At 41.6% G+C, this 25,645-nt stretch overlaps 1 protein-coding gene and 6 long non-coding RNA genes across 9 annotated transcripts; 2 read left to right on the top strand and 5 right to left on the bottom strand.

Annotated features, from left to right (window-relative positions):
• The first annotated feature begins 2,583 nt into the window (after positions 1-2,583).
• On the top strand, positions 2,584-4,272 carry LOC124461485. 2 transcript variants are annotated; one of them, XR_006955092.1, is made up of 6 exons: positions 2,584-2,644; positions 2,698-2,796; positions 2,850-2,957; positions 3,012-3,515; positions 4,050-4,151; positions 4,227-4,244. It is a non-coding gene; the product is annotated as an uncharacterized LOC124461485 (long non-coding RNA). The 2 variants fall into 2 exon arrangements; XR_006955091.1 differs by having other exon boundaries at positions 4,050-4,272.
• LOC124461484 lies at positions 2,969-4,608 on the bottom strand. The gene is made up of 2 exons (XM_047013000.1): positions 4,482-4,608; positions 2,969-3,496 (listed from the first exon to the last, which is right to left on the bottom strand). The coding sequence occupies exons 1-2, from the start codon at positions 4,561-4,563 to the stop codon at positions 3,159-3,161; spliced, it is 420 nt and encodes a 139-aa protein (XP_046868956.1). The 5' UTR covers positions 4,564-4,608; the 3' UTR covers positions 2,969-3,158.
• Positions 4,609-4,768: 160 nt separating this feature from the next.
• On the bottom strand, positions 4,769-6,039 carry LOC124461486. Its single transcript, XR_006955093.1, has 2 exons — positions 5,446-6,039; positions 4,769-5,385 (listed from the first exon to the last, which is right to left on the bottom strand). It is a non-coding gene; the product is annotated as an uncharacterized LOC124461486 (long non-coding RNA).
• A 277-nt stretch (positions 6,040-6,316) lies between these two features.
• Positions 6,317-8,326, bottom strand: LOC124461482. Of its 2 annotated transcripts, XR_006955089.1 has the most exons (5): positions 8,259-8,326; positions 8,157-8,204; positions 8,000-8,107; positions 6,433-7,945; positions 6,317-6,372 (listed from the first exon to the last, which is right to left on the bottom strand). It is a non-coding gene; the product is annotated as an uncharacterized LOC124461482 (long non-coding RNA). The 2 variants fall into 2 exon arrangements; XR_006955088.1 differs by lacking the exon at positions 6,317-6,372 and having other exon boundaries at positions 6,864-7,945; positions 8,160-8,204.
• Positions 8,327-9,533: 1,207 nt separating this feature from the next.
• LOC124461483 lies at positions 9,534-10,519 on the bottom strand. Its single transcript, XR_006955090.1, has 2 exons — positions 10,212-10,519; positions 9,534-10,151 (listed from the first exon to the last, which is right to left on the bottom strand). It is a non-coding gene; the product is annotated as an uncharacterized LOC124461483 (long non-coding RNA).
• A 7,312-nt stretch (positions 10,520-17,831) lies between these two features.
• LOC124461481 lies at positions 17,832-19,146 on the bottom strand. Its single transcript, XR_006955087.1, has 2 exons — positions 18,334-19,146; positions 17,832-18,273 (listed from the first exon to the last, which is right to left on the bottom strand). It is a non-coding gene; the product is annotated as an uncharacterized LOC124461481 (long non-coding RNA).
• A 2,402-nt stretch (positions 19,147-21,548) lies between these two features.
• On the top strand, positions 21,549-21,837 carry LOC124461480. Its single transcript, XR_006955086.1, has 2 exons — positions 21,549-21,613; positions 21,683-21,837. It is a non-coding gene; the product is annotated as an uncharacterized LOC124461480 (long non-coding RNA).
• The last annotated feature ends 3,808 nt before the right edge of the window (positions 21,838-25,645 follow it).

Below are 25,645 nucleotides of genomic sequence, written 5' to 3'. Positions count from 1 at the left end.
ATGCTGTTGTATATTTTGAGTAAGAAGATGATAGCTTTGAGTGGGAGAACTTTGATTAGGGCATTGTTGATCCTATCATATCCTGGTGTTTTTTGTTGATTAAGCTATCAATCTCTTTTTTTAGTTCAGAGAGAGTGATGGGCTTGACAAAAGGTGAGTTGCTGGAGTCAAAGTTGGCGGAGGAGCTAGCGATGGAGTGATGGGTTTTACATGGCTTTAGGATGGCATTTGTTCCCTCGTTGATTTAGGCCCTGTCAAGGGAGCTATTTGTCAAGATGGGAGAGAAACGCTTCTCTAACTGGTCAGTAAACAGCTCCATTTTACCTTCAGGTGATCTTGTCCATGCATGCTTCTTGTCTACTCCGCTAGGGATCCTAAGAGGCCAGTTAGGAAGGGGCTGCCGTTTTAGTTTGTTGGTTAATTGCCACAGCTTGTGGGGTCTGTACCGATCAGAGGAGTCTATTTTACATAGTTTTTTATTTAAGTGTTTGTTTTTTGATAGGCTTATTTCTTTGTTTAGTATATTTTAATGTTTTTTTACGTTCAAAGTTTCGTGAGAGGCATTATGTCAATTTTATTTTATTTTTTTGTTTTAATAATTTGTGCATTTTTTTATTTATAGGTATGGCTCCTCCGATTCGGTACGATTCGTATTTGGCAGGTCCCTTCGTAGAGGTTTAGTGGCCAGGGCTGCAGCATGGTGACTATTGTTTGTGAAGATATTAATCGCGTCCTCAATGTCTAATCCAGATTCGATTTCCATATTTAGGTGGAGGGAGTCGCTGAGGGTGTTTTGGAACAGTTTGATGTTAGATCCTACAGGCAAAAGTCTTCGATTGTCAGGAAGTAAGTTTGGGTGCTGGTCCATCGTGATGGGTACAAAAACAGGTCAGTGGTCAGAGGATAGTTCGCATATAGCTTGAGTAGTTAATCTGTTGTGGTTTATTCCAGAATAAACTCCAAAGTCAATGGCTGAGGGATTTTTTCGCCGGTCGTGTGGGAAATGAGTATTACCACCCGTCGCCAGGATGTCCAGTTTCTTGTCAGCCTGGATCACTTCAAGGAGAGTTCTGCCGCGTTTACATGACCTTGAATTACCCCACTTTTTAAGGTAAGGCGTTTGATCCGCCTGGCCTCAGTCTTTCACCTACAAGGGTATATAGCAAAAATTTAAATTTAAAAGGCCGTTACAGCAGCAGTGGCGGGGGGATTAAAATTATCTTAAAACTAGATTAATACTAAATAAAAAATATACAATAAGACATTAGATTAACATTTAGTTTTTAGCGATTTAGGTAAGATAGTTTGTATGATAGATTTAAGATTATGTTACTTTTAGCATAAGTAGTCAAGTAGGTAGCAATTTTTAATAATAAACTTGGCGAATAAGAACTTGGTGCTAAGGCGGCTACAAAAACGTGGCGATTAATGTCGGGGAAAAAACTGGTTTTCCTCCACACTGGAGAAAAAAAGTAGGGAGACCCATATTTTGGGTCTGAGTAACACTAGTTTTTTAGCTTGGCTGTTGGCGCATCAATTGCGAGCAAGGCTTGGCTTTAAGGCTAAAAGTTTTAGAGCAGTCAGCTTTTAGTTGAGTTAGCTTTATAGGCTAGAAGTTTTAGAGCAATTAGCTTTTAGTGGGGAAAAACATAGAGACCAAATATTTAAGTAAAATAAGCCAATATTGGCTAGAGTCGTAAGGCATCATTTGAGAGCAAGGCGAGAAGTTAGCTTTATAAGGCTGAGATTCAGAGTCTTTGGCTTTGGTTTAGCCAGAATTGGCCGGCATATCGATAATGCTCTGAAATGTTGATGACCTATCGATAAGTCATCGATATGGGTCTGATGGCGAAGTTTCCGCATGTGAGCTGGAAAGAGAGCGACATTTATTTGTAAACAATAGGAAAATATAGGTAAGTAAAAAAAATATAAAATTGACAATAGTAATAATTAACATAGAACATTTTAAAAATTAATTTCAGATGCCTTGCAGGAACATGGCGAGTTCGTGAACGGTGGAGTATTCTGGCGACGACAGAGTAAAGCTGTTGGGTCGAGAACAGCTGGCGACCTTTGGCAGATTTTGTTGCTGCAAGGTTTTGCGAAACGATCCGTTTTGCATTTTGTTGGTGTTGCTGCCCGACCGGGTTTGCTTGCAGGTAAGTGTTTGTTGATTAATTTAATTTTTTGTTGTTTCAGGTACTGGTGATTTGGCTTTGGCCAGTTTTGTTGGCCGCATGTTGGTATTTGGTGAGTACCGCTGACTTTTAGCTTTGTCGATAATTATAGTTGTTTTAATTTTAGTTGTTTCGCCGTTTTCAGGTACGTCTAGTGTATAAATAGGCGTTGCTGCTGTAGGCGAGTAATTTACAGGTGAGTATTTTGTTGATTTGGTATATTTTTGTAACAATTTTGCTTTCTTTCAGGTGCAGGCGCATTAGTTGCACCCAATGGGGCGGCTGCCAGACGAGATTTAGCACCAGAAAGTGTATGAGGGGCTGCAAAAGGTGCTGCTAAAGACTGCAGCTGGCTTTCATATAAGTTTATGGTTTTTTAGAGCGATTTTTGTTGATATTTTTGGCTTTCAGGTGTAGCCGCTGCTTGAGGACCAGGACCTGCTGCTGCTGATGACTATAATTTGCAGGTAAGTTGTGTGAATTTTAGGTGATTTTTCTAACGATTTGGGTTTTTTTCCAGGTGCAGGCGCTAGCAGAGGACGAGATGGACCAGATGATTGCCAAGATGCTGCACGAGGACTCGCAGGCGGTGCTGCTGCTGGCTGACATGGATTAACAGGTGAGTTTTTGTGATTTTTCGGAGATTTAGATAATGATTTTATTTATTTTCAGATGGACGAGCTGCAGACGGACTAGCTTGACGAGATGCTGGACGACGTAGATGAGACGATGCATACGACGCTGTACAAGGAGCTGCTGTTTGCTGTAGTGTATTTTCAGGTGAGCAATTGTAGATTTTAGTTGATTTTATTTTACGATTTGTTTTATTTTCAGGTACTGGTGCATTAGACGAGCGGAAATCTGGACAGGTCGACTGGCAAGGTGGTGCAGACGGTTGCTGGTGGACTTCAGGTAAGTTTTTGTTAGCGTTAGATTGCATATTCATTGTCTCATGCCCAAATTTTCTTTCCTTTTCATGATTCATTTGCCTTTCTTGCCGCTCTGGGCGCTGGTCAACGACAAATTTTGCCAGTTCAGCCTTATAAAAGGCACAGCTCCTATAGGTGGCTCTATGGCCATCTCCGCAGATGCCACACTTTGGAGATTGGCCATCAGGAGAGGGGCATTTGTCGGATTTGTGCTGGCCAGCACAGACGGAGCAGAGCGGGGGAAGGCAGCAGTACCTGGCTGTATGGCCAAAGAGGAGCAGTTTTTGCATTGGGGAATCTCCCTTTGCCTCTCGACGCGTACCTCCTGGCTGCCTAGGACCTTAATTTTAAGTATTTTAAGCTTCGCATTCAAGATGGCAAATCTAGCACCTCGTTCCCATCTGGGCTGGTGAGTAAAAAAGGCAAATTTGTTTGCCTCCAGGGTAGCTTTTATTTTGCCATAGGTGTCCATTGTTTTGGCCGTGATTTGAGTCAGGCCGTTACTCAGCCGGGCCAGGTGATAAGGGAGAGAATTTCCAATTCTCTCTTTTTTTTACTTGTATGGCCGCAGTTGCAAAGCCAAGTGGTTGGCTCCCGAAGGAGTCAACCATCTTTTATTGTTTTTCTCCCCCCTTTAAGGAAGCATATACAATTACAATAAAAACGAGCTTAGAAATAATTTACAATGGCTTATTAATAGTGTGAATGATTAATATATAAGACATAATGTTTGTTGGGTGTTACTGGTAGGACAAAAAAAAATTGTGGGAAATTTACATGGGAAATTTTTTACATGCAAGTAAATAAATGCTTACTGGGTTTACCAAGGACCGTAAAAACAACTAGAGGATCAAGAACAAGTTGCAAGCTGCAATAATTATAAAGAATATAGTATTTACAAATATTGTTCATTAATAGTGATTAGTATAATTGTTTCTTGCAGGTTATCAGTTCGAATCATATCGATTCATGGCGTCATTGCAGTTGGCAAAATCATTGAGGCAGCGCTCTTATTGTCAGGAAAATTCCCTCTTATAGGCAAGAAGTGAGTAACATGTGTTGTTTTTTTTTTGTCATAGGCAAACAAAACAAAAATACTTGAATCCTTGCTTGCCAAGAGGGTCCTTAAATGTAACCGTCTTTCACAATCCATACAAATGCAAATTTCATGGGCCGAGCATCAACTAGCTCGCGTTACACAATTCCTCCAGAGAGCTTTTGAGGACAAACTGTATGGATCGCCTATATTCATCGATATTACAGAAGCGTTTGACAAAGTTTGGCACTGCGGTCTGCGTAACAAGTTGATAAAGCTACTACCTATTAACCTATACAAAGTTCTGGATTGTTACCTCAAGGGTCGCACGTCTAGCACCTCGTTCCCATCTGGGCTGGTGAGTAAAAAAGGCAAATTTGTTTGCCTCCAGGGTAGCTTTTATTTTGCCATAGGTGTCCATTGTTTTGGCCGTGATTTGAGTCAGGCCGTTACTCAGCCGGGCCAGGTGATAAAGGAGAGAATTTCCAATTCTCTCTTTTTTTTTACTTGTATGGCCGCAGTTGCAAAGCCAAGTGGTTGGCTCCCGAAGGAGTCAACCATCTTTTATTGTTTTTCTCCCCCCTTTAAGGAAGCATATACAATTACAATAAAAACGAGCTTAGAAATAATTTACAATGGCTTATTAATAGTGTGAATGATTAATATATAAGACATAATGTTTGTTGGGTGTTACTGGTAGGACAAAAAAAAAATTGTGGGAAATTTACATGGGAAATTTTTTACATGCAAGTAAATAAATGCTTACTGGGTTTTACCAAGGACCGTAAAAACAACTAGAGGATCAAGAACAAGTTGCAAGCTGCAATAATTATAAAGAATATAGTATTTACAAATATTGTTCATTAATAGTGATTAGTATAATTGTTTCTTGCAGGTTATCAGTTCGAATCATATCGATTCATGGCGTCATTGCAGTTGGCAAAATCATTGAGGCAGCGCTCTTATTGTCAGGAAAATTCCCTCTTATAGGCAAGAAGTGAGTAACATGTGTTGTTTTTTTTGTCATAGGCAAACAAAACAAAAATACTTGAATCCTTGCTTGCCAAGAGGGTCCTTAAATGTAACCGTCTTTCACAATCCATACAAATGCAAATTTCATGGGGCCGAGCATCAACTAGCTCGCGTTACACAATTCCTCCAGAGAGCTTTTGAGGACAAACTGTATGGATCGCCTATATTCATCGATATTACAGAAGCGTTTGACAAAGTTTGGCACTGCGGTCTGCGTAACAAGTTGATAAAGCTACTACCTATTAACCTATACAAAGTTCTGGATTGTTACCTCAAGGGTCGCACGTCTAGCACCTCGTTCCCATCTGGGCTGGTGAGTAAAAAAGGCAAATTTGTTTGCCTCCAGGGTAGCTTTTATTTTGCCATAGGTGTCCATTGTTTTGGCCGTGATTTGAGTCAGGCCGTTACTCAGCCGGGCCAGGTGATAAAGGGAGAGAATTTCCAATTCTCTCTTTTTTTTTACTTGTATGGCCGCAGTTGCAAAGCCAAGTGGTTGGCTCCCGAAGGAGTCAACCATCTTTTATTGTTTTTCTCCCCCCTTTAAGGAAGCATATACAATTACAATAAAAACGAGCTTAGAAATAATTTACAATGGCTTATTAATAGTGTGAATGATTAATATATAAGACATAATGTTTGTTGGGTGTTACTGGTAGGACAAAAAAAAAATTGTGGGAAATTTACATGGGAAATTTTTTACATGCAAGTAAATAAATGCTTACTGGGTTTTACCAAGGACCATAAAAACAACTAGAGGATCAAGAACAAGTTGCAAGCTGCAATAATTATAAAGAATATAGTATTTACAAATATTGTTCATTAATAGTGATTAGTATAATTGTTTCTTGCAGGTTATCAGTTCGAATCATATCATTCATGGCGTCATTGCAGTTGGCAAAATCATTGAGGCAGCGCTCTTATTGTCAGGAAAATTCCCTCTTATAGGCAAGAAGTGAGTAACATGTGTTGTTTTTTTTTGTCATAGGCAAACAAAACAAAATACTTGAATCCTTGCTTGCCAAGAGGGTCCTTAAATGTAACCGTCTTTCACAATCCATACAAATGCAAATTTCATGGGGCCGAGCATCAACTAGCTCGCGTTACACAATTCCTCCAGAGAGCTTTTGAGGACAAACTGTATGGATCGCCTATATTCATCGATATTACAGAAGCGTTTGACAAAGTTTGGCACTGCGGTCTGCGTAACAAGTTGATAAAGCTACTACCTATTAACCTATACAAAGTTCTGGACAGTTACCTCAAGGGTCGCACGTTCTCCGTTCGCGGTAACCATGGTATTATGTCCCGTGATGGGAAAATTTTAGCAGGAATCCCTCAGGGTAGTGTTTTGGGACCCCTGCTATACAACATATACTCGTCAGACATGCCAATTCCAAAGTTCATAATTGAGCATGAAACCCTGATCGAATATTACCCGACCTATAAACACGGTGACACTCTGCTCTCTACATATGCTGACGATACTATTTTCATCTCGACCGATAAAAACGCCCTTGTAGCCATGAATAAAACGGAAAATTACCTACACAAGTTCTCTACCTGGTCCAACAAATGGTGTTTCACAGTCAACGTGAGTAAAACAGTTCATGTTCTCTTATCCAGACGATCTACCTCACCTGCTGTTAAAGCTGCCACTGTTAAGTTTAATAACAAACCTATTAAAAATACGTCCTCGTGGCGATACTTGGGAGTCCTTGTTGATAGCAAACTCCTGTTTAAAACCCATATTGCCAAACTTTGTGCTCAAGCCAAGTCCACCTATACTCGCTACAAATGGCTCGGGGGAGCTAAAAGCCATCTTAGCACCCGCTGCAAGGTCACTATCTACAAGCAAATCTTAGTCCCTATTTGGACATACGCTATTCCCATATGGGTTAGCCTAATATCTAACACCCTATTCAAAAAGCTCACCGGAACTCACAATAAACTGCTCAGAAAGCTAACAAATGCGAACATCTATTGCCTAAACTCTGAAATTCAAGAAAAACATAACGCCAAACCTCTAGAAACTATATACAATGACGCTTGCCTAAGATTCTTTAACTTCATGTCTGACCAAAAACTTTATCTAAAGCCATTTATCCCTAAACGTTTGCCATGGCCTAGGTACTCAAAGCAAATAGATAAACTTGTCGCCTCACGAACGATAAAAAAAGCCCAAACACCACCACTGATGCCACCTCAGCTCAACCCTGGCTCCAAGGCGCCAGCACTTATTGCTGACAACTGTCACCAGACCTACAACAGGATCACTGAAAAGCAAGATGTTCTCAGAGCTAAGGAAGCGTCTATAGCTAAAAAAAAAACCCCCGGAAAGCCTGCCCCCCCTTGGGCCAAACGAACAAATTCAATACACGGAAAATGAACTACTCGCTCTAAACATGGCTAGTCTGGAATCTGAGTTGCTCAAATTAATTGATAACAGCACGAATAGCACTGATGCTCTAAGAAAAAAGGAAAACTGATACTGCACCCATGATGGTCCTAACTAACAATCACTCTAACACCAATACTAATACTTCTGCAAACATTCACTTACCTAATCATAACGAAATATGATTTCAGGCGGCCCCTGCAAAGCCAGAATCCTGCCCACTATTCAGCGGTTGTCCTGGCCTGGCCAGAGGGCCAGTCCTCGACAGCTGTGCCTCCAGTAGACGCGCCTCCTGCACTCTCTACCTCGTTCTCAGCGTCTGCACCATCTCGTCCATCGTCCTGTCCAGATTTCCGCTCGCCTGATGCACCAATACCTGAAAATAAAACAAATGTAAAAATAAAACCAACTAAAAAGTACAAATACTCACCTGAAAATACACAACAGCAAATAGCAGCTCCTTGTCCAGCGTCGTATGCATCGTCTCATCTGCGTCGTCCAGAATCTCGTCAAGCTAGTCCGTCTGCAGCTGCTGTATCTGAAAATATATTAAAATTATTATCTAAATCAGCAATAAAACACAAAACCACCTGGCCCGTCGTCTGGTCCTAAACGCCATAAAGCTGCTCCTGTACCTGGAAAAAATATAAAAATGTTAAAAAATGCTACTAAATCAACAAATTACTCACCTGCCATGCAAATGCCGTCAGTAGCAACGCGTGCAATTCTTCGTGCTAAATCTGGCCAATCTCCTGGTCCATCTCGTCCTTCACTAGCGCCTGCACATGGAAAAAAACACAAATAGTCAGAAAAATCTCTCAATAATCACGTGAGCTTACCTGCAAATCCTCTTCAGTCACCTGCAGCAACACCAGCTGGTCCTTCTGGCCCTCTACCTAAGGCTGCACCTGAAAAAAAAACAAAAAATCAACAAAGAATCAAGCTAATTTAACTAAATACATATCTAAAATCCAGCCGCAGCCGCTAGCAGTTCCAACTGGAGCTCCTCCTGCATCTTCTGCTGCACCACGTGGCCCGTCATCTGGTCCTAAACGCCATAAAGCTGCTCCTGCACCTGGAAAAAATATAAAAATGCTAAACTATGCTACTAAATCAACAAATTACTCACCTGCCATGCAAATGCCGCCAGTAGCTTCGCGTGCAAATCTTCGTGCTAAATCTGGCCAATATCCTGGTCCATCTCGTCATTCACTAGCGCCTGCACATGGAAAAAAACACAAATCGTCAGAAAAATCTCTCAATAATCACGTGAGCTTACCTGCAAATCCTCTTCAGTCACCTGCAGCAACACCAGCTGGTCCTTCTGGCCCTCTACCTAAGGCTGCACCTGAAAAAAAACAAAAAATCAACAAAGAATCAAGCTAATTTAACTAAATACATATCTAAAATCCAGCCGCAGCCGCTAGCAGTTCCAACTGGAGCTCCTCCTGCATCTTCTGCTGCACCACGTGGCCCGTCATCTGGTCCTAAACGCCATAAAGCTGCTCCTGCACCTGGAAAAAATATAAAAATGCTAAACTATGCTACTAAATCAACAAATTACTCACCTGCCATGCAAATGCCGCCAGTAGCTTCGCGTGCAAATCTTCGTGCTAAATCTGGCCAATATCCTGGTCCATCTCGTCATTCACTAGCGCCTGATGGCAAATCTAGCACCTCGTTCCCATCTGGGCTGGTGAGTAAAAAAGGCAAATTTGTTTGCCTCCAGGGTAGCTTTTATTTTGCCATAGGTGTCCATTGTTTTGGCCGTGATTTGAGTCAGGCCGTTACTCAGCCGGGCCAGGTGATAAAGGGAGAGAATTTCCAATTCTCTCTTTTTTTTACTTGTATGGCCGCAGTTGCAAAGCCAAGTGGTTGGCTCCCGAAGGAGTCAACCATCTTTTATTGTTTTTCTCCCCCCTTTAAGGAAGCATATACAATTACAATAAAAACGAGCTTAGAAATAATTTACAATGGCTTATTAATAGTGTGAATGATTAATATATAAGACATAATGTTTGTTGGGTGTTACTGGTAGGACAAAAAAAAAATTGTGGGAAATTTACATGGGAAATTTTTTACATGCAAGTAAATAAATGCTTACTGGGTTTTACCAAGGACCGTAAAAACAACTAGAGGATCAAGAACAAGTTGCAAGCTGCAATAATTATAAAGAATATAGTATTTACAAATATTGTTCATTAATAGTGATTAGTATAATTGTTTCTTGCAGGTTATCAGTTCGAATCATATCGATTCATGGCGTCATTGCAGTTGGCAAAATCATTGAGGCAGCGCTCTTATTGTCAGGAAAATTCCCTCTTATAGGCAAGAAGTGAGTAACATGTGTTGTTTTTTTTTGTCATAGGCAAACAAAACAAAAATACTTGAATCCTTGCTTGCCAAGAGGGTCCTTAAATGTAACCGTCTTTCACAATCCATACAAATGCAAATTTCATGGGGCCGAGCATCAACTAGCTCGCGTTACACAATTCCTCCAGAGAGCTTTTGAGGACAAACTGTATGGATCGCCTATATTCATCGATATTACAGAAGCGTTTGACAAAGTTTGGCACTGCGGTCTGCGTAACAAGTTGATAAAGCTACTACCTATTAACCTATACAAAGTTCTGGATTGTTACCTCAAGGGTCGCACGTCTAGCACCTCGTTCCCATCTGGGCTGGTGAGTAAAAAAGGCAAATTTGTTTGCCTCCAGGGTAGCTTTTATTTTGCCATAGGTGTCCATTGTTTTGGCCGTGATTTGAGTCAGGCCGTTACTCAGCCGGGCCAGGTGATAAAGGGAGAGAATTTCCAATTCTCTCTTTTTTTTACTTGTATGGCCGCAGTTGCAAAGCCAAGTGGTTGGCTCCCGAAGGAGTCAACCATCTTTTATTGTTTTTCTCCCCCCTTTAAGGAAGCATATACAATTACAATAAAAACGACCTTAGAAATAATTTACAATGGCTTATTAATAGTGTGAATGATTAATATATAAGACATAATGTTTGTTGGGTGTTACTGGTAGGACAAAAAAAAAATTGTGGGAAATTTACATGGGAAATTTTTTACATGCAAGTAAATAAATGCTTACTGGGTTTTACCAAGGACCGTAAAAACAACTAGAGGATCAAGAACAAGTTGCAAGCTGCAATAATTATAAAGAATATAGTATTTACAAATATTGTTCATTAATAGTGATTAGTATAATTGTTTCTTGCAGGTTATCAGTTCGAATCATATCGATTCATGGCGTCATTGCAGTTGGCAAAATCATTGAGGCAGCGCTCTTATTGTCAGGAAAATTCCCTCTTATAGGCAAGAAGTGAGTAACATGTGTTGTTTTTTTTTGTCATAGGCAAACAAAACAAAAATACTTGAATCCTTGCTTGCCAAGAGGGTCCTTAAATGTAACCGTCTTTCACAATCCATACAAATGCAAATTTCATGGGGCCGAGCATCAACTAGCTCGCGTTACACAATTCCTCCAGAGAGCTTTTGAGGACAAACTGTATGGATCGCCTATATTCATCGATATTACAGAAGCGTTTGACAAAGTTTGGCACTGCGGTCTGCGTAACAAGTTGATAAAGCTACTACCTATTAACCTATACAAAGTTCTGGATTGTTACCTCAAGGGTCGCACGTTCTCCGTTCGCGGTAACCATGGTATTATGTCCCGTGATGGGAAAATTTTAGCAGGAATCCCTCAGGGTAGTGTTTTGGGACCCCTGCTATACAACATATACTCGTCAGACATGCCAATTCCAAAGTTCATAATTGAGCATGAAACCCTGATCGAATATTACCCGACCTATAAACACGGTGACACCCTGCTCTCTACATATGCTGACGATACTATTTTCATCTCGACCGATAAAAACGCCCTTGTAGCCATGAATAAAACGGAAAATTACCTACACAAGTTCTCTACCTGGTCCAACAAATGGTGTTTCACAGTCAACGTGAGTAAAACAGTTCATGTTCTCTTATCCAGACGATCTACCTCACCTGCTGTTAAAGCTGCCACTGTTAAGTTTAATAACAAACCTATTAAAAATACGTCCTCGTGCCGATACTTGGGAGTCCTTGTTGATAGCAAACTCCTGTTTAAAACCCATATTGCCAAACTTTGTGCTCAAGCCAAGTCCACCTATACTCGCTACAAATGGCTCGGGGGAGCTAAAAGCCATCTTAGCACCCGCTGCAAGGTCACTATCTACAAGCAAATCTTAGTCCCTATTTGGACATACGCTATTCCCATATGGGGTAGCCTAATATCTAACACCCTATTCAAAAAGCTCACCGGAACTCACAATAAACTGCTCAGAAAGCTAACAAATGCGAACATCTATTGCCTAAACTCTGAAATTCAAGAAAAACATAACGCCAAACCTCTAGAAACTATATACAATGACGCTTGCCTAAGATTCTTTAACTCCATGTCTGACCATGAGAACAAAGAAATTGAAAAACTTTATCTAAAGCCATTTATCCCTAAACGTTTGCCATGGCCTAGGTACTCAAAGCAAATAGATAAACTTGTCGCCTCACGAACGATAAAAAAAGCCCAAACACCACCACTGATGCCACCTCAGCTCAACCCTGGCTCCAAGGCGCCAGCACTTATTGCTGACAACTGTCACCAGACCTACAACAGGATCACTGAAAAGCAAGATGTTCTCAGAGCTAAGGAAGCGTCTATAGCTAAAAAAAAAACCCCCGGAAAGCCTGCCCCCCCTTGGGCCAAACGAACAAATTCAATACACGGAAAATGAACTACTCGCTCTAAACATGGCTAGTCTGGAATCTGAGTTGCTCAAATTAATTGATAACAGCACGAATAGCACTGATGCTCTAAGAAAAAAGGAAAACTGATACTGCACCCATGATGGTCCTAACTAACAATCACTCTAACACCAATACTAATACTTCTGCAAACATTCACTTACCTAATCATAACGAAATATGATTTCAGGCGGCCCCTGCAAAGCCAGAATCCTGCCCACTATTCAGCGGTTGTCCTGGCCTGGCCAGAGGGCCAGTCCTCGACAGCTGTGCCTCCAGTAGACGCGCCTCCTGCACTCTCTGCCTCGTTCTCAGCGTCTGCACCATCTCGTCCATCGTCCTGTCCAGATTTCCGCTCGCCTGATGCACCAATACCTGAAAATAAAACAAATGTAAAAATAAAACCAACTAAAAAGTACAAATACTCACCTGAAAATACACAACAGCAAATAGCAGCTCCTTGTCCAGCGTCGTATGCATCGTCTCATCTGCGTCGTCCAGAATCTCGTCAAGCTAGTCCGTCTGCAGCTGCTGTATCTGAAAATATATTAAAATTATTATCTAAATCAGCAATAAAACACAAAACCACCTGGCCCGTCGTCTGGTCCTAAACGCCATAAAGCTGCTCCTGTACCTGGAAAAAATATAAAAATGTTAAAAAATGCTACTAAATCAACAAATTACTCACCTGCCATGCAAATGCCGTCAGTAGCAACGCGTGCAATTCTTCGTGCTAAATCTGGCCAATCTCCTGGTCCATCTCGTCCTTCACTAGCGCCTGCACATGGAAAAAAACACAAATCGTCAGAAAAATCTCTCAATAATCACGTGAGCTTACCTGCAAATCCTCTTCAGTCACCTGCAGCAACACCAGCTGGTCCTTCTGGCCCTCTACCTAAGGCTGCACCTGAAAAAAAACAAAAAATCAACAAAGAATCAAGCTAATTTAACTAAATACATATCTAAAATCCAGCCGCAGCCGCTAGCAGTTCCAACTGGAGCTCCTCCTGCATCTTCTGCTGCACCACGTGGCCCGTCATCTGGTCCTAAACGCCATAAAGCTGCTCCTGCACCTGGAAAAAATATAAAAATGCTAAACTATGCTACTAAATCAACAAATTACTCACCTGCCATGCAAATGCCGCCAGTAGCTTCGCGTGCAAATCTTCGTGCTAAATCTGGCCAATATCCTGGTCCATCTCGTCATTCACTAGCGCCTGATAACAAATCTAGCACCTCGTTCCCATCTGGGCTGGTGAGTAAAAAAGGCAAATTTGTTTGCCTCCAGGGTAGCTTTTATTTTGCCATAGGTGTCCATTGTTTTGGCCGTGATTTGAGTCAGGCCGTTACTCAGCCGGGCCAGGTGATAAAGGGAGAGAATTTCCAATTCTCTCTTTTTTTTACTTGTATGGCCGCAGTTGCAAAGCCAAGTGGTTGGCTCCCGAAGGAGTCAACCATCTTTTATTGTTTTTCGCCCCCCTTTAAGGAAGCATATACAATTACAATAAAAACGAGCTTAGAAATAATTTACAATGGCTTATTAATAGTGTGAATGATTAATATATAAGACATAATGTTTGTTGGGTGTTACTGGTAGGACAAAAAAAAAATTGTGGGAAATTTACATGGGAAATTTTTTACATGCAAGTAAATAAATGCTTACTGGGTTTTACCAAGGACCGTAAAAACAACTAGAGGATCAAGAACAAGTTGCAAGCTGCAATAATTATAAAGAATATAGTATTTACAAATATTGTTCATTAATAGTGATTAGTATAATTGTTTCTTGCAGGTTATCAGTTCGAATCATATCGATTCATGGCGTCATTGCAGTTGGCAAAATCATTGAGGCAGCGCTCTTATTGTGAGGAAAATTCCCTCTTATAGGCAAGAAGTGAGTAACATGTGTTGTTTTTTTTTGTCATAGGCAAACAAAACAAAAATACTTGAATCCTTGCTTGCCAAGAGGGTCCTTAAATGTAACCGTCTTTCACAATCCATACAAATGCAAATTTCATGGGGCCGAGCATCAACTAGCTCGCGTTACACAATTCCTCCAGAGAGCTTTTGAGGACAAACTGTATGGATCGCCTATATTCATCGATATTACAGAAGCGTTTGACAAAGTTTGGCCCTGCGGTCTGCGTAACAAGTTGATAAAGCTACTACCTATTAACCTATACAAAGTTCTGGACAGTTACCTCAAGGGTCGCACGTTCTCCGTTCGCGGTAACCATGGTATTATGTCCCGTGATGGGAAAATTTTAGCAGGAATCCCTCAGGGTAGTGTTTTGGGACCCCTGCTATACAACATATACTCGTCAGACATGCCAATTCCAAAGTTCATAATTGAGCATGAAACCCTGATCGAATATTACCCGACCTATAAACACGGTGACACTCTGCTCTCTACATATGCTGACGATACTATTTTCATCTCGACCGATAAAAACGCCCTTGTAGCCATGAATAAAACGGAAAATTACCTACACAAGTTCTCTACCTGGTCCAACAAATGGTGTTTCACAGTCAACGTGAGTAAAACAGTTCATGTTCTCTTATCCAGACGATCTAACTCACCTGCTGTTAAAGCTGCCACTGTTAAGTTTAATAACAAACCTATTAAAAATACGTCCTCGTGCCGATACTTGGGAGTCCTTGTTGATAGCAAACTCCTGTTTAAAACCCATATTGCCAAACTTTGTGCTCAAGCCAAGTCCACCTATACTCGCTACAAATGGCTCGGGGGAGCTAAAAGCCATCTTAGCACCCGCTGCAAGGTCACTATCTACAAGCAAATCTTAGTCCCTATTTGGACATACGCTATTCCCATATGGGGTAGCCTAATATCTAACACCCTATTCAAAAAGCTCACCGGAACTCACAATAAACTGCTCAGAAAGCTAACAAATGCGAACATCTATTGCCTAAACTCTGAAATTCAAGAAAAACATAACGCCAAACCTCTAGAAACTATATACAATGACGCTTGCCTAAGATTCTTTAACTTCATGTCTGACCAAAAACTTTATCTAAAGCCATTTATCCCTAAACGTTTGCCATGGCCTAGGTACTCAAAGCAAATAGATAAACTTGTCGCCTCACGAACGATAAAAAAAGCCCAAACACCACCACTGATGCCACCTCAGCTCAACCCTGGCTCCAAGGCGCCAGCACTTATTGCTGACAACTGTCACCAGACCTACAACAGGATCACTGAAAAGCAAGATGTTCTCAGAGCTAAGGAAGCGTCTATAGCTAAAAAAAAAAACCCCGGAAAGCCTGCCCCCCCTTGGGCCAAACGAACAAATTCAATACACGGAAAATGAACTACTCGCTCTAAACATGGCTAGTCTGGAATCTGAGTTGCTCAAATTAATTGATAACAGCACGAATAGCACTGATGCTCTAAGAAAAAAGGAAAACTGATACTGCACCCATGATGGTCCTAACTAACAATCACTCTAACAACAATACTAATACTTCTGCAAACATTCACTTACCTAATCATAACGAAATATGATTTCAGGCGGCCCCTGCAAAGCCAGAATCCTGCCCACTATTCAGCGGTTGTCCTGGCCTGGCCAGAGGGCCAGTCCTCGACAGCTGTGCCTCCAGTAGACGCGCCTCCTGCACTCTCTGCCTCGTTCTCAGCGTCTGCACCATCTCGTCCATCGTCCTGTCCAGATTTCCGCTCGCCTGATGCACCAATACCTGAAAATAAAACAAATGTAAAAATAAAACCAACTAAAAAGTACAAATACTCACCTGAAAATACACAACAGCAAATAGCAGCTCCTTGTCCAGCGTCGTATGCATCGTCTCATCTGCGTCGTCCAGAATCTCGTCAAGCTAGTCCGTCTGCAGCTGCTGTATCTGAAAATATATTAAAATTATTATCTAAATCAGCAATAAAACACAAAACCACCTGGCCCGTCGTCTGGTCCTAAACGCCATAAAGCTGCTCCTGTACCTGGAAAAAATATAAAAATGTTAAAAAATGCTACTAAATCAACAAATTACTCACCTGCCATGCAAATGCCGTCAGTAGCAACGCGTGCAATTCTTCGTGCTAAATCTGGCCAATCTCCTGGTCCATCTCGTCCTTCACTAGCGCCTGCACATGGAAAAAAACACAAATCGTCAGAAAAATCTCTCAATAATCACGTGAGCTTACCTGCAAATCCTCTTCAGTCACCTGCAGCAACACCAGCTGGTCCTTCTGGCCCTCTACCTAAGGCTGCACCTGAAAAAAAACAAAAAATCAACAAAGAATCAAGCTAATTTAACTAAATACATATCTAAAATCCAGCCGCAGCCGCTAGCAGTTCCAACTGGAGCTCCTCCTGCATCTTCTGCTGCACCACGTGGCCCGTCATCTGGTCCTAAACGCCATAAAGCTGCTCCTGCACCTGGAAAAAATATAAAAATGCTAAACTATGCTACTAAATCAACAAATTACTCACCTGCAATGCAAATGCCGCCAGTAGCTTCGCGTGCAAATCTTCGTGCTAAATCTGGCCAATATCCTGGTCCATCTCGTCATTCACTAGCGCCTGCACATGGAAAAAACACAAATCGTCAGAAAAATCTCTCAATAATCACGTGAGCTTACCTGCAAATCCTCTTCAGTCACCTGCAGCAACACCAGCTAATCCTTCTGGCCCTCTACCTAAGGCTGCACCTGAAAAAAAACAAAAAATCAACAAAGAATCAAGCTAATTTAACTAAATACATATCTAAAATCCAGCCGCAGCCGCTAGCAGTTCCAACTGGAGCTCCTCCTGCATCTTCTGCTGCACCACGTGGCCCGTCATCTGGTCCTAAACGCCATAAAGCTGCTCCTGCACCTGGAAAAAATATAAAAATGCTAAACTATGCTACTAAATCAACAAATTACTCACCTGCCATGCAAATGCCGCCAGTAGCTTCGCGTGCAAATCTTCGTGCTAAATCTGGCCAATATCCTGGTCCATCTCGTCATTCACTAGCGCCTGATGGCAAATCTAGCACCTCGTTCCCATCTGGGCTGGTGAGTAAAAAAGGCAAATTTGTTTGCCTCCAGGGTAGCTTTTATTTTGCCATAGGTGTCCATTGTTTTGGCCGTGATTTGAGTCAGGCCGTTACTCAGCCGGGCCAGGTGATAAAGGGAGAGAATTTCCAATTCTCTCTTTTTTTTTACTTGTATGGCCGCAGTTGCAAAGCCAAGTGGTTGGCTCCCGAAGGAGTCAACCATCTTTTATTGTTTTTCTCCCCCCTTTAAGGAAGCATATACAATTACAATAAAAACGAGCTTAGAAATAATTTACAATGGCTTATTAATAGTGTGAATGATTAATATATAAACATAATGTTTGTTGGGTGTTACTGGTAGGACAAAAAAAAAATTGTGGGAAATTTACATGGGAAATTTTTTACATGCAAGTAAATAAATGCTTACTGGGTTTTACCAAGGACCGTAAAAACAACTAGAGGATCAAGAACAAGTTGCAAGCTGCAATAATTATAAAGAATATAGTATTTACAAATATTGTTCATTAATAGTGATTAGTATAATTGTTTCTTGCAGGTTATCAGTTCGAATCATATCGATTCATGGCGTCATTGCAGTTGGCAAAATCATTGAGGCAGCGCTCTTATTGTCAGGAAAATTCCCTCTTATAGGCAAGAAGTGAGTAACATGTGTTGTTTTTTTTTGTCATAGGCAAACAAAACAAAAATACTTGAATCCTTGCTTGCCAAGAGGGTCCTTAAATGTAACCGTCTTTCACAATCCATACAAATGCAAATTTCATGGGGCCGAGCATCAACTAGCTCGCGTTACACAATTCCTCCAGAGAGCTTTTGAGGACAAACTGTATGGATCGCCTATATTCATCGATATTACAGAAGCGTTTGACAAAGTTTGGCACTGCGGTCTGCGTAACAAGTTGATAAAGCTACTACCTATTAACCTATACAAAGTTCTGGACAGTTACCTCAAGGGTCGCACGTTCTCCGTTCGCGGTAACCATGGTATTATGTCCCGTGATGGGAAAATTTTAGCAGGAATCCCTCAGGGTAGTGTTTTGGGACCCCTGCTATACAACATATACTCGTCAGACATGCCAATTCCAAAGTTCATAATTGAGCATGAAACCCTGATCGAATATTACCCGACCTATAAACACGGTGACACTCTGCTCTCTACATATGCTGACGATACTATTTTCATCTCGACCGATAAAAACGCCCTTGTAGCCATGAATAAAACGGAAAATTACCTACACAAGTTCTCTACCTGGTCCAACAAATGGTGTTTCACAGTCAACGTGAGTAAAACAGTTCATGTTCTCTTATCCAGACGATCTACCTCACCTGCTGTTAAAGCTGCCACTGTTAAGTTTAATAACAAACCTATTAAAAATACGTCCTCGTGCCGATACTTGGGAGTCCTTGTTGATAGCAAACTCCTGTTTAAAACCCATATTGCCAAACTTTGTGCTCAAGCCAAGTCCACCTATACTCGCTACAAATGGCTCGGGGGAGCTAAAAGCCATCTTAGCACCCGCTGCAAGGTCACTATCTACAAGCAAATCTTAGTCCCTATTTGGACATACGCTATTCCCATATGGGGTAGCCTAATATCTAACACCCTATTCAAAAAGCTCACCGGAACTCACAATAAACTGCTCAGAAAGCTAACAAATGCGAACATCTATTGCCTAAACTCTGAAATTCAAGAAAAACATAACGCCAAACCTCTAGAAACTATATACAATGACGCTTGCCTAAGATTCTTTAACTCCATGTCTGACCAAAAACTTTATCTAAAGCCATTTATCCCTAAACGTTTGCCATGGCCTAGGTACTCAAAGCAAATAGATAAACTTGTCGCCTCACGAACGATAAAAAAAGCCCAAACACCACCACTGATGCCACCTCAGCTCAACCCTGGCTCCAAGGCGCCAGCACTTATTGCTGACAACTGTCACCAGACCTACAACAGGATCACTGAAAAGCAAGATGTTCTCAGAGCTAAGGAAGCGTCTATAGCTAAAAAAAAAACCCCCGGAAAGCCTGCCCCCCCTTGGGCCAAACGAACAAATTCAATACACGGAAAATGAACTACTCGCTCTAAACATGGCTAGTCTGGAATCTGAGTTGCTCAAATTAATTGATAACAGCACGAATAGCACTGATGCTCTAAGAAAAAAGGAAAACTGATACTGCACCCATGATGGTCCTAACTAACAATCACTCTAACACCAATACTAATACTTCTGCAAACATTCACTTACCTAATCATAACGAAATATGATTTCAGGCGGCCCCTGCAAAGCCAGAATCCTGCCCACTATTCAGCGGTTGTCCTGGCCTGGCCAGAGGGCCAGTCCTCGACAGCTGTGCCTCCAGTAGACGCGCCTCCTGCACTCTCTGCCTCGTTCTCAGCGTCTGCACCATCTCGTCCATCGTCCTGTCCAGATTTCCGCTCGCCTGATGCACCAATACCTGAAAATAAAACAAATGTAAAAATAAAACCAACTAAAAAGTACAAATACTCACCTGAAAATACACAACAGCAAATAGCAGCTCCTTGTCCAGCGTCGTATGCATCGTCTCATCTGCGTCGTCCAGAATCTCGTCAAGCTAGTCCGTCTGCAGCTGCTGTATCTGAAAATATATTAAAATTATTATCTAAATCAGTCGTCTGGTCCTAAACGCCATAAAGCTGCTCCTGTACCTGGAAAAAATATAAAAATGTTAAAAAATGCTACTAAATCAACAAATTACTCACCTGCCATGCAAATGCCGTCAGTAGCAACGCGTGCAATTCTTCGTGCTAAATCTGGCCAATCTCCTGGTCCATCTCGTCCTTCACTAGCGCCTGCACATGGAAAAAAACACAAATCGTCAGAAAAATCTCTCAATATTCACGTGAGCTTACCTGCAAATCCTCTTCAGTCACCTGCAGCAACACCAGCTGGTCCTTCTGGCCCTCTACCTAAGGCTGCACCTGAAAAAAAAACAAAAAATCAACAAAGAATCAAGCTAATTTAACTAAATACATATCTAAAATCCAGCCGCAGCCGCTAGCAGTTCCAACTGGAGCTCCTCCTGCATCTTCTGCTGCACCACGTGGCCCGTCATCTGGTCCTAAACGCCATAAAGCTGCTCCTGCACCTGGAAAAAATATAAAAATGCTAAACTATGCTACTAAATCAACAAATTACTCACCTGCCATGCAAATGCCGCCAGTAGCTTCGCGTGCAAATCTTCGTGCTAAATCTGGCCAATATCCTGGTCCATCTCGTCATTCACTAGCGCCTGCACATGGAAAAAAACACAAATCGTCAGAAAAATCTCTCAATAATCACGTGAGCTTACCTGCAAATCCTCTTCAGTCACCTGCAGCAACACCAGCTGGTCCTTCTGGCCCTCTACCTAAGGCTGCACCTGAAAAAAAACAAAAAATCAACAAAGAATCAAGCTAATTTAACTAAATACATATCTAAAATCCAGCCGCAGCCGCTAGCAGTTCCAACTGGAGCTCCTCCTGCATCTTCTGCTGCACCACGTGGCCCGTCATCTGGTCCTAAACGCCATAAAGCTGCTCCTGCACCTGGAAAAAATATAAAAATGCTAAACTATGCTACTAAATCAACAAATTACTCACCTGCCATGCAAATGCCGCCAGTAGCTTCGCGTGCAAGTCTTCGTGCTAAATCTGGCCAATATCCTGGTCCATCTCGTCATTCACTAGCGCCTGCACATGGAAAAAAACACAAATCGTCAGAAAAATCTCTCAATAATCACGTGAGCTTACCTGCAAATCCTCTTCAGTCACCTGCAGCAACACCAGCTGGTCCTTCTGGCCCTCTACCCAAGGCTGCGCCTGAAAATAACAAAAAATCAACAAAGAATCAAGCTAATTTAACTAAATACATATCTAAAATCCAGCCGCAGCCGCTAGCAGTTCCAAATGGAGCTCCTCATGCATCTTCTGCTGCACCACGTGGCCCGTCACCTGGTCCTAAACGTCATAAAGCTGCACCTGTACCTGAAAAAAATATAAAAATGTTGAAAAATACTACTAAACCAACCAATTATTCACCTGCCATACAAATGCCGCCAGCCGCAACACATTCTTCTATTCCAGACGCACCTGAAAACGGAGAAAAAACAAAGTTAAATTTAACTACAAATATTGGAAAAACTAAAAGCCAACAATACTCACCTAAAAACTCAACGCGGCCACCTGCATCCCATGGAGTCTAGGTAAGTACCTCGACCTGAAAATAAAAATAAGCAAAAACATCAACCTAAAAAATACTTACCTGCAAGCAGCTGTTCCCGTCCTAACACCTTTACTCTGTCGTCGGTGGAGGTCTCCAGTGATGATTCAGCAGCCATGTTCCTCTAAAATAATAATAATTAATTTATAATTTCCAATATTGGTTAATCTTATTGTCAATTTTTATACTTATGTCACATTTTTCTAATTGTTTGTTTACATTTTGGAAATATATCGCCTTCTCTTTTCAGCCACATGCGCCGCCACCTGTTGCTGTATCGATTTCTTATCGAATAAGTATTGAGCAGCAACAGTGAGCGCACACGCAATAATGAGCACTCACTCCAGTGTTGCCCTAAAAATACCACAAAAAATGCCAGTTTCCCTACATTTATCGCTCTAGCGCCCTATGCACTTCTCTACTTAGCTCTATTAGTGCCCTCTGCACTCGCCAAATCCCCCTATTAAGACCCCTTGCACCGGAAAATTAAATTTAAAATTCTTATTGGTAAAAACTAATACTTATGCTAAATACTTAAAACTACTTACGCCATAATTATCTCTAAAAAACACTAAATTCTAAATGTCATTGTCTATTTTATTATTATACATTCATTGTTAGTATTTAAGCTAGTTTATAAGTTATTTTATATTGTCCCTTCCCTGCTGCTGTAACGGCCCTATTTTTTAATTTCTATTGTTTGTCTCTAGAAGATGAAAGGATAGAAAATAAAGCGGCCTTAATCGAAAGACTGAGGCCAGGCGGATCAAACGCCTTATCTTAAAAAAAAAACGCCTGATGACACAAATTAATAGAAGATAATTATGCCTAAAAATATCCTAAAATTTTCAATCACGTCCATAAAATATTTCTATTGGACATTTGTATCTCACTGTTAATTAACATTTGGACATCTCTCTGCCTCCAGTTACAGTGCAGCCTGGATTCAAGTTATGTTAATGAACTTAGCCGCAAATATAAATCTGTGAGAAATTTCCAAATTACATGATATTATATATATTCTAGACCACTTTGGACTAGTCTTAATTCATTTTTCACTTTATTATGCCTTCAGCACTTATTGTAAATTGCTGTATTTAATGACCCTTGTTATAGATTCTAAGGTCTTAGAATGAGAACAATAAAGGAGCCAATGGCCAGTCGGCCATTGGTGCTAGTTTGAGAATTCGCCTCAACACAAAGAAAAAAAACAAAGAAAAAAGCTCCGCTATAAATTGTTAAAAAAATATAGTAAAAGTGGGAATTAATTGCCCAAATAAATCTTAAAAATAGTGTTTCAAGGCTCTTCACTAGTGTGCCACGGAAAATTTCCTAATGCCAATTTCCTAGCTAATTATTTAAATAAATGACAATTTAATATTTTTGTTTTGTTATAACCTAAAATGATTTATGTAAGAGGCTGGCAATCGAAAAAATTTTTCACTTGGGTATGTATTAGTGTATATATGTACATACCCCTAAGTTCTCTCTCAGCCCTTTTATACATAACACATATACACACACACACAATGGAAGGCGGTGACACACAGTTTTTCTTCTCACCAAGTACGGTCGCGTAGTTCAAGTCGTTCCGAAATCTCGTCAAATAAAGGAGCTTCCTGAGACCTGAGAACATACACAATTGTTAACCAGAGTCGGTTAGGGGTGGTGCTACGTACCCAAACACCTGCGGGCTCAATAGGGAGCCACTACTCCACCTGGCTTCATAGTTCGTAGTTCGATAGCATCAGCTGTTCAGCAGTGTTGGTCAACGTATTCGGACACAGCTGATACGGGTAGCAGACCTGTAAGCTTACAGCCCGTAACAGCGTACATAAGCGGTGCATGCTTTCAGGCTGCACCATTTGGCGATCGTTGGAATTTTTAAAATTTCTAAATTTCGAATCTACTGAATCTATAGATTGATAACGGCCAGCATTGGCCCCTGCCGCTGTGGCAATGCCGGTCAGTCAAATGGAGTACGAAGAGGATGGGCAAAGGGCTTCTGCCCTTTAAAACAAAAAGAAAGGCTCAGTTAAAGCATAGACCAGATGCTATTATTCTGCATAGCACTGAAGGGGTCTCATATAGCGATATGCTCAAAATGGTAACCAGAAGCCAAGATGAAAAAATTAAAGCCGTTGGAGAAAATGTTACCAAGGTGAGGCGCACAGCGAATGGCGACTTACTCCTCGAGCTAAGTAAGGGAAGAGCAGATAACCTTCATAAGCTAAAAGAAGATATTGGCAATGTGCTGGGCGCCAAGTTCGAAACTCGCGCTCTCACAGATAATATAAGGCTGGAAATACTGGACCTAGACAACGAGACAACCGTAGAAGAGATAGTAGCAGCCTTTCTACCAAGTTGAAAATTGACCTAGAGCCAGGCGCTGTCAAGTCTCTGCCCATCATACCGTGATACCCAGAAAGCGCTCATATATGTTCCGGCAACAACCGCAGAGACAATCCTCAAGGCCAATAAGATTACGGTGGCATAGTCAGTGTGCCGAATCAGAATTAATAATGCCCCAGTTAGATTCTACAAGTGCCTAAAAACTGGCCATGTCGCTGCCAAATGTAATAGCGACGTTGACAGAAGTGGCTGGTGCTTAAAATGCGGAACCAGCGGTCATAAAATTCGGGACTGCTGTAACGAGGCCAAATGTTTTCTATGTGCAGCAGAAGGACTGACTTCACTCTCACATGTAGCTGGCAGCCAGAGATGCCCGTCCGCAAACGGAGAAACGGAGAGCAAAGATAGAGCACTTTTAGAGGCATTTGCAACACTTGTATAGCTTTGCTTAACGTAGGATCCCAAAATACCTTCAATAGAGCGGGACTCGGCTCAGTAATAGACCTGACTTTCGTCAGTGAAAGTCTTTATAGGTCAACTAGCTGGGCAATTGCTAATGTATATACTGCAAGCGACCATGACATACATTTTTCGGTCGGGAAAGCACAACTTGCACCTGCAAGACTTCCTAGCATCGATAAAGGCTACAAGTCCGAAACATTGAACGTGCAGGTATTTTCAGCATTAATTGAGAGGGTCCAATTCTCGCGGAACTCGGCTGGCGTGATGGCCGAACAGCTCTATAGCAACCTGGACGCAGCCTGCAGTGCAAGTATGACGCAAATAAAGAATTATAGAAGACATCATCAACCTGTATTCGAAGTGGATGCGGGATTGCGTCAATCGGCACCGGAATCGACCGAGAATGAGCGATATTTGCAACAATATCAAGAGGAACTGCGACAGCAGTACCTCCAGGAGGAGGAGAAGCGACAACAGCAAATTGAGCAACATCGCCAGCAGCAAAATGAGCAAATGCAACGACAACGCCGTCAATATCAAGACCGAGAGCTCGATCTACTGGAACAGATGCAACAGCGACCAAACAATCCACTGCAGCAACAGATTCCCGAATGGGCCAGACAGGATGATCAGAATTCGTATAATCCATATAATACACGTCAATTGTAGCCTCATCCCAGTGGAGGATGAAATTCGTGAAAATCGACAGCGTCTGCAGTGGCAGCAACAGCTTTTCGATGACTATGAGCAGCAACCACCGACTGATTATATTGTTGCCAATTCACATCAGAATCACCGGGAGCGCCGTCAAGAGGAGCGTCGTGAGCGGGAGCGCCAACATCGCGAACGTCTCCATCAGAAACGTATCCATCAGGAACGTCTCCAATGGGAACGCCGTCAAATGCAGGAGCGTCGTGAGCAGGAGCGTCGTGAGCAGGAGCTTCGTGAGCAGGAGCGTCATGAGCGGGAACGTCTCCATTGGGAACGCCGTCGTGAGCAGGAGCGTCGTGAGCAGGAGCGCCGTGAGCAGGAGCGCCGTGAGCAGGAGCGTCGGGAGCATATTTATACAAAAAAAAAATTTAGGTCTACCACATTTATATAAAAAAGTATAATTCAGTGCATCATTAATACAGTGGAAATTAAAAAAACAAGCAAGAGGAAAATTAATCAAAAGCATTACTTTTGCCAGATCGCCCATAGG

Source organism: Drosophila willistoni, unplaced genomic scaffold (assembly GCF_018902025.1).
Source record: "Drosophila willistoni isolate 14030-0811.24 unplaced genomic scaffold, UCI_dwil_1.1 Seg498, whole genome shotgun sequence".
NCBI classification, from domain to species: Eukaryota; Metazoa; Arthropoda; class Insecta; order Diptera; family Drosophilidae; genus Drosophila; species Drosophila willistoni.
This window is presented reverse-complemented; position numbering and strand designations above follow the sequence as displayed.

Excerpts from the sequence above, each read along its gene's own strand:
- LOC124461484 (XM_047013000.1), bottom strand. The coding sequence starts at position 4,563 with ATGGACACCTATGGCAAAATAAAAGCTACCCTGGAGGCAAACAAATTT. Across the intron at positions 3,497-4,481 it reads CCAGCCCAGATGGGAACGAG|GTGCTAGATTTGCCATCTTG; the intron begins GTGCTAGACGTG and ends GATGGGAACGAG.